This window comes from Saccopteryx bilineata, chromosome 1 (genome assembly GCF_036850765.1).
Source record: "Saccopteryx bilineata isolate mSacBil1 chromosome 1, mSacBil1_pri_phased_curated, whole genome shotgun sequence".
NCBI lineage: Eukaryota > Metazoa > Chordata > Mammalia > Chiroptera > Emballonuridae > Saccopteryx > Saccopteryx bilineata.
This window is the reverse complement of record NC_089490.1, coordinates 331040818-331057914: the sequence shown is the minus strand read 5'-3', so window position 1 is coordinate 331057914 and position 17097 is coordinate 331040818. Positions and strand designations below refer to the sequence as shown.

Sequence of the window (17097 nt, the reverse complement as noted above, 5' to 3'; positions counted from 1 at the left end):
CAGTTTCCTCAACTGCAAAATAACAGTACTAACTTCAGCATTTTATGTTTTTATACTGTAACTGGATATTAAAATGTTCTAGATAGCATAAGAAAAGAGAACTGTTTGTTATTAGTAGCAACTGAAAATGTGTCTTATGGTTTGTTTAGAAAAATCACTGTTCAGCTGAGTTAACCATCCTTAAGTAAAAAAATTTACATAATTTTTATAGAAAATTAAATTTAATAGGGTAACATTGATCTATGAAAGTACATAGGTTTCAGGTAAACATTTCTATAGCATTTGAACAGTTGATTATGTTGTGTGCCCATCAGCCAAAGTGAAATCATTTTTTTTGTCATATATATTTGTTGTATACTCTGGTATCTCTTCAAAAAAATTATTTTTTAATATATGAATATCCTTTAGCACCAGCATTATCTATGAATAAGAATGGCTGGCCCATTTGCTTCTAGCAAGCCTCTTCAACAATGCCTTATAATTTAAATCAATTACTTGCTCTGAATGGTCCAAGTAAACACTGATGGGGGATTATAAATATATACATATGTAGAGTAAATCAATTCAGACTATACATTATCTACATTGTTTTTATTTCTTTGTTTTAAGAGTACTATCACAATCATACAACGGGAATTTAAAGTCACAATATGAAAAAACTATCAATCCCTTCATTTTTAATCTGAAATCAAACAAACAAACAAAAACTAAGGCCCAAATTTATGTGTGTGTGTATGAATCCATTTTTATTTATTATTATGTAAAATCACAGTCTTACTTAGCATAAAATGGAAGACCCATGAAGATTAAAACCCCATGAAGATTCTATTGGAGTCTTTGTTTTTGGAAATGCAAAGAGAATTTTCTTCCCTTTGTCAACAGACCTAATTTCTTAGAGTAACTATAAAAATTGATAGTTTCTTCCAAAAATTAAAGAAAAGAAAGGTAGAGTTTTAAAAAATTCTTTAATGATGATAATTTTGTTCAGAAGTTCTTAAATGGGTCCTTGGTTTCTGGAGATTATGGGCCCCCAAGATTGTCTGCATCGTCTGTATGTATGTCATGATATTACTTTTCAATCATGTCCTCAAAGAGATACATTACCTAAAGAAGATTAATTGACTGCTGATCTAGTACAAATGAGAAATCCCAGAGTAAGTAGCAATTTTCCATAGCCACACCGTTAGCCAGTGACATTGATAGTCCCAGAACACAAATCCCTAAGGCTGCTCATACCAGTACACACTCAAATAGATGGTGTTTCTGCAGCTTGCATTATCTGATGAAGATACTCTGCCTGCTTTCTTTGTTACAGAGGTAAAGTAAACCTAGAGCAATTTTGAGAATACGACTTCAATTTTTTTTAATTTATTTATTCATTTTTTAAAAAAGAGGAGAGAGAGAGAGAGAGAGAGCAAGGAGAGAGAGAAGGGGGGAGGAGCTAGAAGCATCAACTCCCATATGTGCCTTGACCAGGCAAGCCCAGGGTTTCAAACCGGCAACCTCAGCATTTCCAGGTCGACGCTTTATCCACTGCACCACCACAGGTCAGGCCCACTTCAATTTTAACACTTATTGCCACCTAAACTACTGTTTTAAGACTTGTGTGACAAGAATTAGCCAGAGAGAAAGAATCCTTCAAAACAAAACAAAACAAAACGTTCTTCTACATGCATGATGAAGCTGTAGTTTCCATTCATATCTTACAGAAGCAAAAATTACCTACGTTAACACAACATTTGAACATCAACTGTAACTCAAAATAGGCACAAAAAAAAAGCCTCATCTACAAAAGCAGACCTACTTACTCACATAATTACTCTTCTTTGGAAAAATCTTCCACCTGTTTTACTGAAATTAGGTGTATTAATATAATCACTTAAATAAACTGATTAGTAGAGTCAGTATTGCACATCAAGCCTGCACTAAATTTCTTTTACTAGTTCTTTCTGTTGTGTTTTTATGAAAATTATTTTCAATTTAGAAACTTTTGCCAAATGTACTGTATAGTAAATATATATTCTTCATAACTGAATCTGCAGGAACATTGCACATTTCCCATGTCTCTTTCTGACTCACCTTCCACAGAATGGAGAAGAAATGATTTCAGAGAGAAAGAAATATCTGTAAGTACTATATTTATAGGCATTCAGTGCTGGATAGTTTAACATGTTTGATTGCTATTGGCGAATCAGAACAAAAAAAAACAATACCATCTACCAGTTTATTTTGTATCATGCAAAACTTTAACATAGGCAAGACAAGTCATATTGCTGATGTCAGCAATGTGCTATATTTGATAGCAACTGATAGATGTCTACAAAACAAGATCACTAAAATGTAAAAATGCCTTAATTCTTATGGTAGTAAAATGATTCTTCCTGTGAGCCAAGAATATAACGGCCAGGGAACATGAACTGATAGGATCACACAGAGTGATCCCAATAATGACTTTAAACTCAATCATTCCCTATTGAGACCCAGAATACCAGATGGCGCAGCAATAATATGCTTGATTCTGAACTTCAATTTAAATAACTAATGAAGTATTTCATCTTGCATAGGAAGTAAAATACAGACTTCCTGGTAGGGATGTGACTACACTTTCAATGTCTTTAACATAACCAATGTGTGACAAAAGAGCTGTTTCAGTGACCACTGACAGACACAATGTCCTTTGGTCTCAAAGTGCAAATTAAGTAACTTAAGAGGCTAAAAACGAAGACAAACTATTTTGGGGAAAAAAGTAAATAAAAATAATAGAGATCACAATGCTAGAAAGGGAAATAAAACTTAAAAGTCGATATAGCCCTTTAAAAATTATAGTAATAATATTTCCTCATTACTATGCAACAGTAATTGATTAAATAAATCAAGGGTGGAAATGGCTGATTAAATCATTGTGCTTAATGCATGCCAAGGGAGGAAAGATTTCCCTAGCTAGAGGGGAAGGAAGAAAGAATATATAAAAATAGATACTATATCAACATCTGTAGATGGTTCATTCAGCATAAATTCTACAGATATTAAGTAGAGGTATTAGCATCAGTAGTGAGGAAGATTAGATATTGACACAAAGTACCCGTATCAATAGAGAGTCTTGTGCTGTGTCTCCAAACATCTAATATATTTGCCTGGAGCTTTTCTAAATCGAAGCTACTTTGCTTATACTTATGTAGAAAATGTAATCTGAGTTTCGATGAATTTTTAATTTTGTTCAATCTTGCATTTGTTCAACCAAAAACAATTTAAAGAGGACCACGGCTATCAGCCTCACAGTGAGCAAGCTTAGCTGCTCACTAGGGAGTTCTAGGATCTGCCATAAAAATCAACAGTGCACATCTAATAGTTTTCATTTGAGCATTGAAAAGTGAATCACCACATCAAATATTCTTCAGGGCCTCTTTGGTTTTCAGATTAAACATGTAACTTGACCCGTCATGTTGCCACATTCTCTGTATTTCCATTTTAAATAATCATAAATAAAAAAGCCTTGCTACTCTTTGGCATGACAGAGCTGTTTGAATTTCAAAGTCTTAGAAATTGCACTAATTCCTTCTTTAGAGTCCTGGTTTATTGTAAAGGTTTTCAGCTGAAAGATTCTTTATTGTATTCAAATCTTGTCCCATACGAGTTGTTCTGGTTACTCAGTTTATGAAGAGTCTTAGAAATTGAGCTGGGTCCACAGCAAAAAACACCAAGTGTTTTCCTGGGAAGGGAGAGGGAGAAAATGAAAAATCAGGTGAAAAATTTGGCAGAACATGACAAGTAGTATGCTTTATAAGCATGCATAAAGTATTAACAAAGTTAATTTCTTGCTGCTTGGCCTACTAAAATCAATTTTTCTATTATTCCCAAATGTAAATTATCATCTGAAAGATATTTTATTGTCCTTATGCTTTTCATTCTAGAATTTAGGATAATTCAAAGACTGTGACTGTGAGCACATATTTGCTTATTATCAGACCAACAATGAGCAGTCTGCCTTAGCCTTTTCATTACATGCCATTGGTTGAGGACAGAAACTAAAGCAAGAAGAGCAGTTGATAGATGTTCACCCATGCTATATCATGTCAATATTCTCATAGCTGTTCTATGTACATTGTTCCTAAAGATCCCATAAATTTGCATGGGCAATGATGAATATAAGAAGAGAAAGAAAATCTAATTACCAATTTGAAAGAAAATTTTAAGTGACTAATTTATATCCATATTAAAATTTAAAAAACATATTAATCTGGATACATTTTCTTTTTCATTTATGCACTATAATAATTGTAACAAATGACAAACAAGTTTTATTATTTGCTAACATAAAACTTTAGTAGGTACATTATACATATCCCTAACAAAAGACTAAATAAATCCCAGGAAATAACAAATATTTCACAATAATCTCATTCCACATTTATTGATTTGCTGGAATTCTCTGTAGGATATCAAAAATGATTAACAATTCATATATCTTGGACAAATACAGTATGTTTTCATTGCCTGAAAATAACTGGTGCTGAAAAATAAAAAAAAAGACAGTGACTCTATTTAAGTGGGTACCAAAAATTTATAACAAACACTGAAAAAGGATTTTACTAAAACTTTCATCTGAAATAAATCATATAAAATTCATATGAAAATAAATCAAAGAACTATGAAAATAAAGCTTTCACTTGCAGTGATGATTGAGTAATAGGGACTAGTTTTACCCTTTGGCATTAAAAAAACTAGAAAAAATGATATATGAAACAAGTATTTTCAGATACTGGACAAGAGGCAGAAGAGAACACTGATTTCTGAGAAAGAGAAAAAAAAGGTGAGTCAGCAACTGTCTCTGCTTATGGACTAAAGGCAAGCTACTGTCTGCATACAAAAGGGGGAAAGTCAGGCACGGATGAGCGGCCTCGCTGAGATGAAGAGACAAAGAATAAAATTTGTGGAGGCCAAAATAGCTAGAATTTGTAGAGAAGAACATGGGTGGGAAGAGATATCTACAGAAAGAAATTCTGGAGATCTATCAAGGAGTATCCTTATGGCTTGGGCTGAGTACTGATTTGCTCATGTGTGAGAATAGAATCATATGAATTTTGGTAAAGAACTATCAGGGAGTAGTAAGTAAAACAAAACCCGACTTTTTACAAGGTTGTGAATAACTTGTATTTCCACAAATCACAATGGAAAGATCTGTATATAATAGGCAATGGACAATGGGTAGTCTTCCAGAAAGGTACCACCTTATTTGCAAAAAGTGGAGTAGATATTGGTAAAATCAGTCTTCAGTTGGTGGCTGCCCTAGATCAATACTAACAATTACTACAAGCAAGCCTTGACAAAAATCAAACTAGGCCCAGGTAACAAAACATTATGCCAGAAATAAATCCAACAATATTGAAAAGAAAAAATCAAAATTTGGCATTTTACATCTAAATTTCATAATGCCCAATATCCAATCAAATATTACCAAGAACCTTTAGAGCAAGAAATTATGAACTATAACTAGGAGTCACCCCCCTCACCCAATTCATGTGCTGAATCTCTAATCCCTAGCACTTCAGAATGTAGCTGTATTTCAAGACAGGGCCTTTAAACATGTGATTAAGTTAAAATAAGGCTGTCAGAGTGGAATCTATTTCCATCTGACTACAGGCAATCCCCAGGTTATGACCAAAATAGGTTCTGTAGGTTTGTTCTGAAGTTGAATTTGCATGTAAGTTGGAACAGGTACATTTACCTATTAAATGCAACTTAGATGTTTGTTTTAATGCAGTATTTATTTTTAACTTTATGTAGATATAAATACTTAAACATTTTCAAATACAACCTTAAACAATTTGGACGGTGCAGAAGATAATGGATTTGTTGAAGAGGATGGAACTGATGTGGAGAGTCAGGGTTTAATTAAGTAGGCATCAAGGGAGGTTTGTACAGAGCTTTTCTTTTCCTCATCATAAATGGCCCTGTAGCATCTCAGGCCTTTGGTAACTGTACAGTAAGCTCTGGTGAACCTCTCTGTATCAGGATCTTGTTCCTCTAACTTTGTCATTCCTGTTTCAATGAGATGAAAAGCATCATCTCACTCTTCTGTGGAAAACATTTTTGGTTCTGGAGTTTCTAGGTCCCTGTTTTCTTCCCTAAATGCTATCATCTGCTGCTCTAGTCCCATAAGGTCTCCATTGGTTAGTTCTTTGCCATGGGAGTCAAGTAAATCTATGATATCATTTTCACTGATGTCCAACTGCAGTTGATTACCAACAGCCCTATGGTGCTATGTTTGTAAGTATGAGTTGTATGTAAATTGGATGTTTGTAACTTGGGGTTTACTGTAGTATCTTTATACAGAAGAGGAAATGTGGATACACAAAGAGACACAAGAGATACACATACACAGAGGCAATTAGAAGGTGGTCAACTGTAAGCCAAAGAAGGAGGTCTCAGAGGAAATTAACAGGCTGGCATCTTGATCTTAGACACCCCCTGCCCCAGTCTCCAGAACTGTGAGAGAAATCATTTCTACTATTTAATCCACTCAGTCTGTGGAATAGTGTTATAGAAGCCCTAGCAAACTAATACAAGGAGAAAAATTAGTCAATAAAAAAAGGCCTAGAATGACAGGAATGACAGAATTATCAGATATGGTCACTGAAACAATGATGAGAAACATGATTCATATGTTCAAAGATAAGCATCAACACAATGAGAAGAGAAATAGAATATTTTTAAAGGCCTAAATGGAAATTTTAATGATTAAATGCAATGTTTAAAATGATAACTATTCTGTGGGTTAATGGAAGAACAGGCACTGATGAAGAAAACAAAAGTAAACATGAAGGAAGCACTAGAATCTATCAAAATGGAAACACACCCTATGGGACAATCAGCTAGTTTAAAGTACAGTAAATGTAACCGTAGTCCCAACAATGAAAAACGACCGAAAGAAAAAGGAAAAAGAAAATTAAATAACTAATTGACAACATTTTTTCAAGTTTAACAAAAACAAACACATAAATCCAAGAATATAATGACCCTCAAGAAGAACACACAAAGAAAATCATATAAGGCAACTGCAAGTATAACTCTGAAAGTAAATGACAAAGAGAAAAACATAAAAGCAGCCAGAGGGGGAAAAAGACAAATTACAAATAATTAGCAGAAGATGAAAGATGGATTTTTTCTCACACGCTATGCAAGTCAGAAGGCAAGGAAATGTCTGCAAGTGCTGAACGACAAAAGAAAAAATAATCTATTCTATACCAAACCAAATTCTTTTTTCAAAAAATTAAATTTGAAGATGTTTATTGCATTCTATTGTTGGTAAAAAAAAAATACATTTATTTAACACAACCTTGTAGAGTACACAGATCAAGGCTGCGGGAGAAGCCTTTCCTCCTCCTCTTCCCCTTCCATGTCTGACCATGGACTTATGAGCTGCTCCTCTGTAATTATTTCCTGCACCAGTTGAGTACCATGTTTAAGATTTATAACTTTTCTTTTTTTGGTAGAGGCAGCTATTTACTATTTTCTTTCAGTTCCTTAACAATGTCCGGCCCTCCAACAAGCTCCCCTTTCACACACAGCTGAGAGTATGCAGGCAAATTGGAATATGTTTTAAATTTTTGTAGAATTGCTTCATCCTCCAATATATCAAATATCTTATTTTCAACACCAGTACTATTTAGTATTTCCAGAATTTGTTTGTTGAGTCCCATTCAGCTTCCTGTTTGTTTCCTTTCATATGGAGCGTCACAGAAGCTTTATTGGTCAATACTTTGAACCTTTATTCTATTTGGAGAGCTTTGGGGCAAATTGTATCTAGTTATCCAGATGCTTCCCACTCCTTAACCATGTCAAGTCCTCCTATGAGCTCACCAGAGACGTAGAGCTGGGGATGGGCAGGCCAATTGGAATAGGTTTTGAGGCCCTGACAAACTTCTTGTTCTGAGAACATTTCAAAACTGCTAAACTGAATGATGTATTTGCTGAGCATTTCCACCACCTGCTTGCTGAACCTGCAGCATGCTCCCACAAGTCCCTTTCATTAACAGCACGCCGAGGGCAGCAAGTGTTACTTGAGGGGAAGACTCAGGTCTTCTTCAGGGCATTCATTACCACTGGATGGGAAGGAGTCCATGGATGCGTGTTGCTGAACTTTTTTGGTCAACTCTAGGGCATGTTGTACCATCTAATTGGTCAAAAAAATTTTTTTTGATAATTCTTGAAAAGTGGAAAAGTGGAAACGGAACTAATTTTATATTTTTCAGATCCTTCAGGAAGAACTTCAGTTTCCAACTCCACAAATAAAACTTGGGGTGTTCTTTGGCTAATTCTGCCATCACATCATTCATTTGATCCCATTGGGGAGCCCATAGTGCCCCCAAATGGGCCACAAGGTGGGGGTACATGGCTCTGAGGTACAGCGGCTGATCAGAATGTGGTGTGGAACCGACCTCCATCCACCACTGCTGCCTCCTCTGCAGCAGTCCCAGTCCTCACCTGCCATGACCTGGCAGCTCTATACCAAGCAAATTCCTTTCTTTTTTTTAAAATTCTTTGTTTAGAAAGGGGATAGAAAGAGAGAGAGAAAGAGAGAGAGAGAGAGAGAGAGAGAGAGAGAGAGAGAGAGAAAGAGGGAGAAGCAGGAAGCATCAACTCCCATATGTGCTTTGACCAGGCAAGCCAAGGGTTTCCAACCAGTGACCTCAGTGTTCCAGGTGGATGCTTTATCCACTGTGCCACCAAAGGTCAGGCTCAAGCAAATTCTATAGCAAACAAAAATAACTTTCAAAAGTGAAGATGGAATACAAACTTTTTGAACCAAAGGTAAGAGAATTCATTGTCAGCAAACCAGCACTATAAGATACATTAAAGGAAATTCTTTAGGAAGAAGAATAAAATCAGAAGGAAATTTGAATATACCCCAAAAGAGTAAGAAGGCCAAAATGGTGAAATCTGTGAATTAATATAACGTATAGTTTACTTGATTTTGAATCTCTTTAAAATATAACTGGTGTTTAAAACAAATGCAATAACAATACATTATGAAGTTTATAGCATATTTGAATGTAAGTAGAGTAAGAACAAAAGCCAAGAAGATGCAGAGGTAATAGAGGTACATGAAGTGATACAACATTATCTTAAGTCTACTGTGATGAGCTAATGAGGCACACTGTAAACCTAAAATGTTTCTCCAATTTCCGCTTTCTCAGAATCACCTGAGAACTTCACAGACCACAGATAGCTGAGCCTGTTCCCTAGAGCTTCAGATTTAGTAGGTCTTGGACAGGGCTCAAGAACTTGCTTTTCTAACAATTCCCAGTCAATGTTCATTCAAGGAATGTAGTTTGGAAAACAATGCCTTAACAGAAATCACTAAAAGCAGACAGAGAAGTATGGGTAATATGCCAATACAGGGGGGAAAATGGAATCATAAAAAATAATCCAAAAGGGAACAGGTAAAGAAAAGAAAAAAAGTAGAAAAGAACAAACGAAATAAATAGAAAACAATAGTAAATTGCAATATTTAAACACAACCAAAGGAATCAAAATACTCAGTGGGGAAAAGGTAGTCTTGTCAAAAAATGGTGTTGGGAAAACTGAATATTTACATGCAAAAAATGAAACTGGATCCCTATCTTATGCAGCTCAGAAAATTAACTTGAAAATAATTCAAGACATAAATTTAAAACAGGAAACAATCAAATTCATAGGAGAAAATTTACAGAAATTGCTCCCTGACATTGGTCTAAGCCAGTGGTGGTCAACCTGGTCCCTACCACCCACTAGTGGGCATTCCAGCTTTCATGGTGGGTGGTAGTGGAGCAACCAAAGTATAAATAAAAAGATAGATTTAACTATAGTAAGTTGTTTAATAAAGATCTATTCTGCCAAACTTAGTGAAAATCTGACATAAAGTACTTGGTAAGTAATTATTATTATATGTTTTAACTTACTGTAACTCTGCTTTATAAATTTTATAAAGTAAAGTTACTTCCCTACTTTATAAATCACCATTACTGTGGAACCGGTGGGTGGTTAGAAAATTTTACTACTAACAGAGATACAAAAGTGGGCGGTAGGTATAAAAAGGTTGACTACCCCTGGTAAGCAATGATTTCATGACACCAAAAGTACCAACAACAAAGCAAAACCAAACCAATGGGACTCCATCAGATTACACAACGGTTACACAATAAAAGAAATGAAAGGCAACCTATGAAATGGGAGAATGGGAGACAGTATTTCCAAACTACATATCTGATAAGGGGTTAATATCCAAAATAAACATATAAATTATACAACTTATCTGCAAACATATGTATTAAAAAAGGCAAAGAACCTGAATAGACATTTTTACAAGGAGATATTCAAATGGCCAACAGGTACATAAAAAAGTCTTGAACATCACTAATTATCAAGAAAATGCCAATCAAAACCCAATCAGAAGATAGCACCTCATATCTGTTAAAATGGCTATCATCAAAAAGAGATAACAAGTGTTGGAGAGGATGTAAAGAAAAGGAAACCCTAGGGCACTGTTAATGGAAATGTAAATTGATACAGCCACTATGGAAAATGGTATAAAGGTTCCTCAAAAAATTAAAAATAGAATAACCTTATTATCCAAATTCTAAGCGTTCTCATCACAAGAAAAAGAAAATATTTTTTCTTTCCCTTATTGCATCTGTATGAGATGATGAATGTTCACTAAACCTTTTGTGGTATCATTTTACAATATATGTGAAACAAAACATCAAGCTGTACATTTTAAACCTATACCATGAGTAATGTCAATTATTTCTCAATAAAACAAGAAATGTAAAAAAAAAAAAAGAAATTAAAAAAAAAAGCAAATAAAAAAGACAGAAGGTAGTATTAGTGAGGGATGTGAAAAAAAAAACCCCTTGTACACTACTGGTAGAAATGCAAATTGTTTCAGCCTTTATTGGAAAACAGTATGGATGTTCCTCAGAGAACTAAAAATAAAATACTATCCAGCAATCCCTTTTATGAGTATATAACAAAAAAAAATAAAATCACTATCTTGAAGAGATATCTGCACCACCATGTTCACTACAGCACTATTTACAATAGCCAAAGCATAGAAATTAACTTCAGTGTCCACTGATGAATGAACAGATTTTAAAAAATGAGAAGTGATGTGATATGTATCTATATATAAATATACACACATGTTAAAATATTATTCACCCATAGAAAAGAAAGTAATCCTGCCATTTGTAACATGTATGAACCTTGAAGACATTAATCTAAGTGAAATACATTAAACAGAGAAAGGCAAATACTGTATGATCTTATTTGTATGTGGAATCTAAAAAAAAACCAAAAAACAAAAAACCCACAAACTCAGAAATGGAGAGCAGAATAGTAGTTGCCAGGAGCAGGTTGGGGAAATAGGAAGAAGAGGAAGGTAGAAAAAGGGTCACAAACTTTGAGTTGGAATAGGAATGAGTTCTGGAGATTACAGCATGGTGACTATACATTCTCTGTCAACACTGCATTATTACAAGATAACATTTTTTCTTGTCTTTTACAAGACAACTATAGAGGGAGTTTTTCAAATTTGCCAGATTTTGTAGAGGACTTTCTTAAATACCTCTGAATAAAATCATTGTTTTTAAAGCACACATATATCATCTTTTTTTATTTTTAACATTTTAGTTTTCAACTGTTAACTAGTTTAACTCTAGGAGATTTTTGTGTAATTTGAGGAGTTCCCCAATGTCATTTTCACTAACTGAATGAAATCCTACAACATTTTAAAGTTCTACAATGAATTTTTTTCAATCATTTGCACTAAATTCACATTAGGTTGTGGCAATCTAACAATTATCTGAAAAGTCATCTACAAAAACTTTGCTGAGTGGGTAGAGAAATACTTAGAAGCCAAGCAGACAATGTTTGGGAGCAGATGGAACTAGTTTTACTAATGTTCAGTATATTTGTGTATATTTTTCTCTTATACCAATATGAGTTTTTCCATGCAGATTTGTAAGTGAGGGATTTCATATGACAGTTTTTTCTCCTTAGAGATTATTCACTCCTTGTATTCACTCCAGAGGTTTGAGTGACTTGACCCAGGAACACTGGAGAAAATATGACAGATCAAAACTAGGTCTTCTTAATTGTGATTATTTCTGAAATACCATGAGATAGCAAAATATAGATAGGGTCTCAGACATTTTGCCCAATCCCAGAGTAGTAATTCTTTTCCCCAAAGTTTAAATAAAGTTAATTATTTATTTCTCCTTTTGCATAATGCATAAATTCAACTTTTTTGATATATATTTTTATTATAACTAGTAGGAAATTGGATTTTGATTAGGCGTGACAAATAATTTTCTGACAGATTGTTAAATACTGAATGGTTTATAAAATAATATGTGGAATATCTATGTTTTTTAAAAATTAGTTGTTGAAACTTTTAGCATACTACAGTTAACATTCTTCTGCAACATACATAATGAGCATGATGGCTTCTTGAAACACCTCACTGTTCCCAAGAGGGACACAGTAAAGTAAGGTTGCCACTTTTTCTATTCAGGATGATGCTCTCAGTAAAGCACAGAGAACTTTACAGTCCGAAGATATAGGTTCATGTCTGAAATCCGACTCATTAACCATAGCTGTAGATAAATCATTATCTTTTAGGACCCTAGCTTCTTCATTTATAAAATAATGATGAAGGCAGGGTGACTTCAAAGCTCCTTCACATTCCTTAAACATGTAACACTTTCATATAATTTATTTTCTGAATTTAAAGAAGTCACTCAAGGAAGGAGTGCAAAGTAAATTGAGTATAAATTAATTCAGCCTTTTGGCTTTGGTAGGACAGTATTGAAATGTGCACACCCTTTGATTCAGCAATTCCATTTCAAGGACCTTACCTACTGCAATATTCTCACAAGCACATGAGAAGGTATGTGCAAAGATAATTACTATAACACTGTTTGTAACAGAAAAGGCTGGAGGCAACCCAAATATCCATAAACAGGATAGTAATGGCCATGTTATCTGTATTCTAGAATACTGTTGAGATATAACTACATTAAAATTATTCATGGACAATATATAGTGTATCTGAAAAAGCCTAAATTGAAGAATTTGATATTATAGAATAATTAAGTTTATTAATATTAAGTTTTATATTTTCAATGCATATTTTAAACATGTGCATTCATGTATATACATATAGTTATGTACTTATATAAATGTATAGGTATTTATATATGTATATGTATATGTATAATACTTATATGTGTATGCATACTTTACAAGTATGTGTATATATAAGTATACATGTGTGTGTATATATGCCAAGGAATACTTAATCCAATTTAAACTTGTATTTTATGTTGTTTATTAAACAAATACCTTCTGGTTTAATGAATAATCACTTTCTAAAAACTAAATTGTAGCCCAGCAAACAGTATTAAAATAATTTATATCTTTCTTCTCTATTTCTCTCTCTCTCTATATATTTTTGATATAATTGATGTACATGTGGTTAACCAAAATTATACATCTAATATGAACCTTTCTAAAATATTACCCTTTTCTAGTTATTAAAACCTTAAGATGTTAATTTTTATTCAAACTGTGCTACATAAAAATTCCTTTAAAAATAATGCATTTGCTTGCCTGGTCAAGGCACATATGGGAGTTGATGCTTCCAGCTCCTCCCCCCTTCTCTCTCTCTGTCTCTCTCTCCCTCTCTGTCTCTCTCTCCTCTCTAAAAATGAATAAATAAATAAATAATTAAAAAATAATAATAAAATAAATAAATAAAAAATAAATATAATGCATTTGCCTGACCAGGCGGTGGCACAGTGAATAGAGCGTCGGACTGGGATGCGGAGGACCCAGGTTCACAACCCCGAGGTCATCAGCTTGAGCGCGGGCTCATCTGGTTTGAGCAAAGCTCACCAGTTTGGATCCAAGGTTGCTGGCTCAAGCAAGGGGTTACTCGGTCTGCTGTAGCCCCACAATCAAGGTCAAGGCACATATGAGAAAGCAATCAATGAACAACTAAGGTGTCGCAACGAAAAACTAATGATTGATGCTTCTTATCTCTCTCTGTTCCTGTCTATCTGTCCCTATCTATCCCTCTCTCTGACTTCCTCTCTGTCTCTGTAAAAAAAATAAAATAAAAAATAATAATGCATTTTAGGTGCCTGCCTAGAGCAAATACAGAAAGTGAAAGTGTTGTACACAATGTCAACAGTAGGTGGTGCACATTTACTCATTTTAATCTAGCATGCTGTCTGAATAAAATAGAAAACCAAATAAACACATAAAATACCCCTAAATCATGAACAAAATAACAAATGATTATTAAGAAATCAAATAATGGTTTGATTATTAATCAAACTATTATTAAATGGTTATTAAGAAATAACCAAAGAAACAATCCCAATCTAATTTCCTGTCCTCTACTGTTTTGGTTGCAGAATGAAGCACACACACACACACACACTCACAAAATGCTCCAAAACTATCAAGTTTTTAAGCAGTACACTTTAGAACCTAATAAAAGAATGCTTATCAGAGGTCAGTTAAACGTCACTAAAAAGGAATAAGTGGTCTGTGGTGCAGAGCAAAACTCCAGTGAGTATGACAAAATGATCACGAATAAGGTGGACAATATTGGGAAAAGACAGTAAAGAATATAACCAAAACTGGATTGACTTGTATTTTATTCTATTGGTCACCTTTAACTGGGGCCCTGCATATTATACAGAACCTCTTCAACTCCAACCTACTTCTTCAAGGGAAGAGAATACAGAAGTGGTTTCAAACATGGCTGATATCTGAATTACATGAGTATGCATTCCTTTTTAAATTTTGCTTTTGGGGCTCCATGCTGTAATTCCTAAAACAAAATCTCTGAAGATAGAGGTAAGGGCCATGATGAATCAGTAATTCTTTCAATACATTATGTTCATCCATGAATTCATAACTTGGTTTTTTTTTTGTATTTTTCTGAAGTTGGAAACAGGTAGGCAGTCAGACAGACTTCCGCATGTGCCCGACCAGGATCCACCCTGCATGCCCACCAGTAGGCGATGCTCCACCCATCTGGGGAATTGCTCCACTGCAACCAGAGCCATTCTAGTGCCTGAGGCAGAGGCCATGGAGCCATCCTTAGCACCCAGGCCAACTTTACTCCCATGAAGCCTTGGCTGTGGGAGGGGAAGAAAGAAATAGAGAGAAAGGAGACGGGGAAGGGTGGAGAAGCAGATGGGCACTTCTCCTGTGTGCCCTGGCCGGGAATCGAACCTGGAACTTCCACAAGATGGGCCGACGCTCTACCGCTGACCTAACTGGCCAGGGCCATAACTTGATATTTTTAAAAAAACCTCTCCATCTCATAAGATGTCTCATTCATTTACAAATATCCTTTTTATATTTATCAAAATATATATTTGAAATTATGAATTAATCAACTGTATGCTAATTATACTGATAAGTATAATGATAACTCAATCCAGAAGAAAAAACTTAACACCTGAGCTTTAGGGGCAAAGGAAATTTCAAAGGTCAAATTATCAACTTATATACATTCTTGTTGCAGAAAAATGTTTAGGTTAGCAATAAAAATATAATCAGTTCAAATATAAAAATATATTGGATTTTCATGAAATTTTGCCGGTTAATCAGGATAAAAATACAAGTTCAAGTAGAAAAAAATGGTGTATAATTGTCAACTAATAATAAAAGCTTGTTTGTGTATTTATAATATATGATGTTGGGTATCAAGAAACTAATATTTAGATCCAGTAGATAAGTTTAAAATAGTTACATTAATTATTAAATGTCAATATCTGCACTATGTTAGAAATTACAGCCTTTGCAACTCTTTAACCTTATAATAAAACTATTTAAATGTCAACTTTAAAATGTGTGAATGGGAATACGGTATTCAAAATGCTTGTAGATTTTTTTAGATTATTGTCTTACACTATAATAAGCTTATAGAATGCAAGTGGATTGTCTACTACATACCCTAAAATAAATGCTTTCTTTTATTAATAATCTCTTCAGATCATAGATACACAGTCCATAATGCTAAGGTTCTTTAGAATTATAGCTTCCAAAAAAAATACGTTTAAAAATATTCTTAACTTAGGGACTGCAAATAACAACTGAAAGTTATTTTTTAAATGTATTCATTTTTTAAATAGGTACAAAAACTAATTTTTAAGTGTATTTTTACATTAAAATTATTTGTAGAGTTACCTTGTTAGCAAGATATTTTTGAAAAACTTTTCCAAGGATCAGCTAATATGTGCTTTGGGAATGAATACTCATTTTAATATGAGTCTATACAAATTTAAAAGTAGGTAGAAAAATCTAGCTCATAAATAATGTATACACCATTTCTAAGAGAAATTTTAATTATTTGCCATAACACATCCATGAGGTGGTCTCTGCTTTCCTTCCTCCTTTGATAGTGATAATTGAGTGTTTAAGTGGCTTTCTAATTTGTAAACCCATTACTAATTCATCTTTAAAAACTTCATGTAATGACTTGGGAATATTTTAATTTGATCATTAGCCACATGTTAAATTTTCTGAGGAACAGTACTCACCCTCTGTTACATTTTGCTATTTCATCAAACAGGAGTTTCCACCGAGGACGCCCAATGTAAAGTCTTGAATTCAATGCTTGATATTTTTCTCCAATTATTTTCTGTCACAAAGAAAGCATTATATTTTATAGGACACTGAGTTGGCAAATTACCCATTTCTCTATCATCATTGCGGCTGGTGCTGTGGCTCCCCACCTAACTGCTGTGGTATAAAGAATACAAGTACCAAATGGCAATCTATTAAGTACAGTCAGTTAGAACATCATTTCCTCTAAAATTCATTCTCTTCTTGAATGCCATTATTACCAGTGGCTGATTTCCTTCATTTTTACACAACTCCAATGTTTAAAAATGCATTCTAATTGCCTACTCCCAAAAAAGAAGCCTCAGAGACTCAGCACATAAACGTTATTGAACTGTTTTTGCACTGCAAATGCAGTTGTCATATTTGGCACATTATATGAGTAAAATACTACAAATTGTAATAATAAATTTG

At 33.9% G+C, this 17097-nt stretch overlaps 1 protein-coding gene and 1 pseudogene across 2 annotated transcripts in view; both read right to left on the bottom strand.

The window, feature by feature from the left end:
• Positions 1 to 235: 235 nt before the first annotated feature.
• NOX4 (NADPH oxidase 4) overlaps positions 236 to 17097 on the bottom strand; it is a 197179-nt gene continuing 180317 nt past the window's right edge. For both annotated transcript variants that reach the window (XM_066248545.1, XM_066248550.1), the window contains exons 17-18: positions 16602 to 16702; positions 236 to 3709 (exon numbers count right to left, since the gene is read on the bottom strand). In XM_066248545.1, the coding sequence (XP_066104642.1) occupies positions 3589 to 3709; positions 16602 to 16702 (222 nt within the window). In that variant the 3' untranslated portion in view covers positions 236 to 3588. The remainder of the gene's footprint in view (positions 3710 to 16601; positions 16703 to 17097) is intronic.
• Positions 7470 to 11479, bottom strand: LOC136319614 (glutaredoxin-3 pseudogene; annotated as a pseudogene).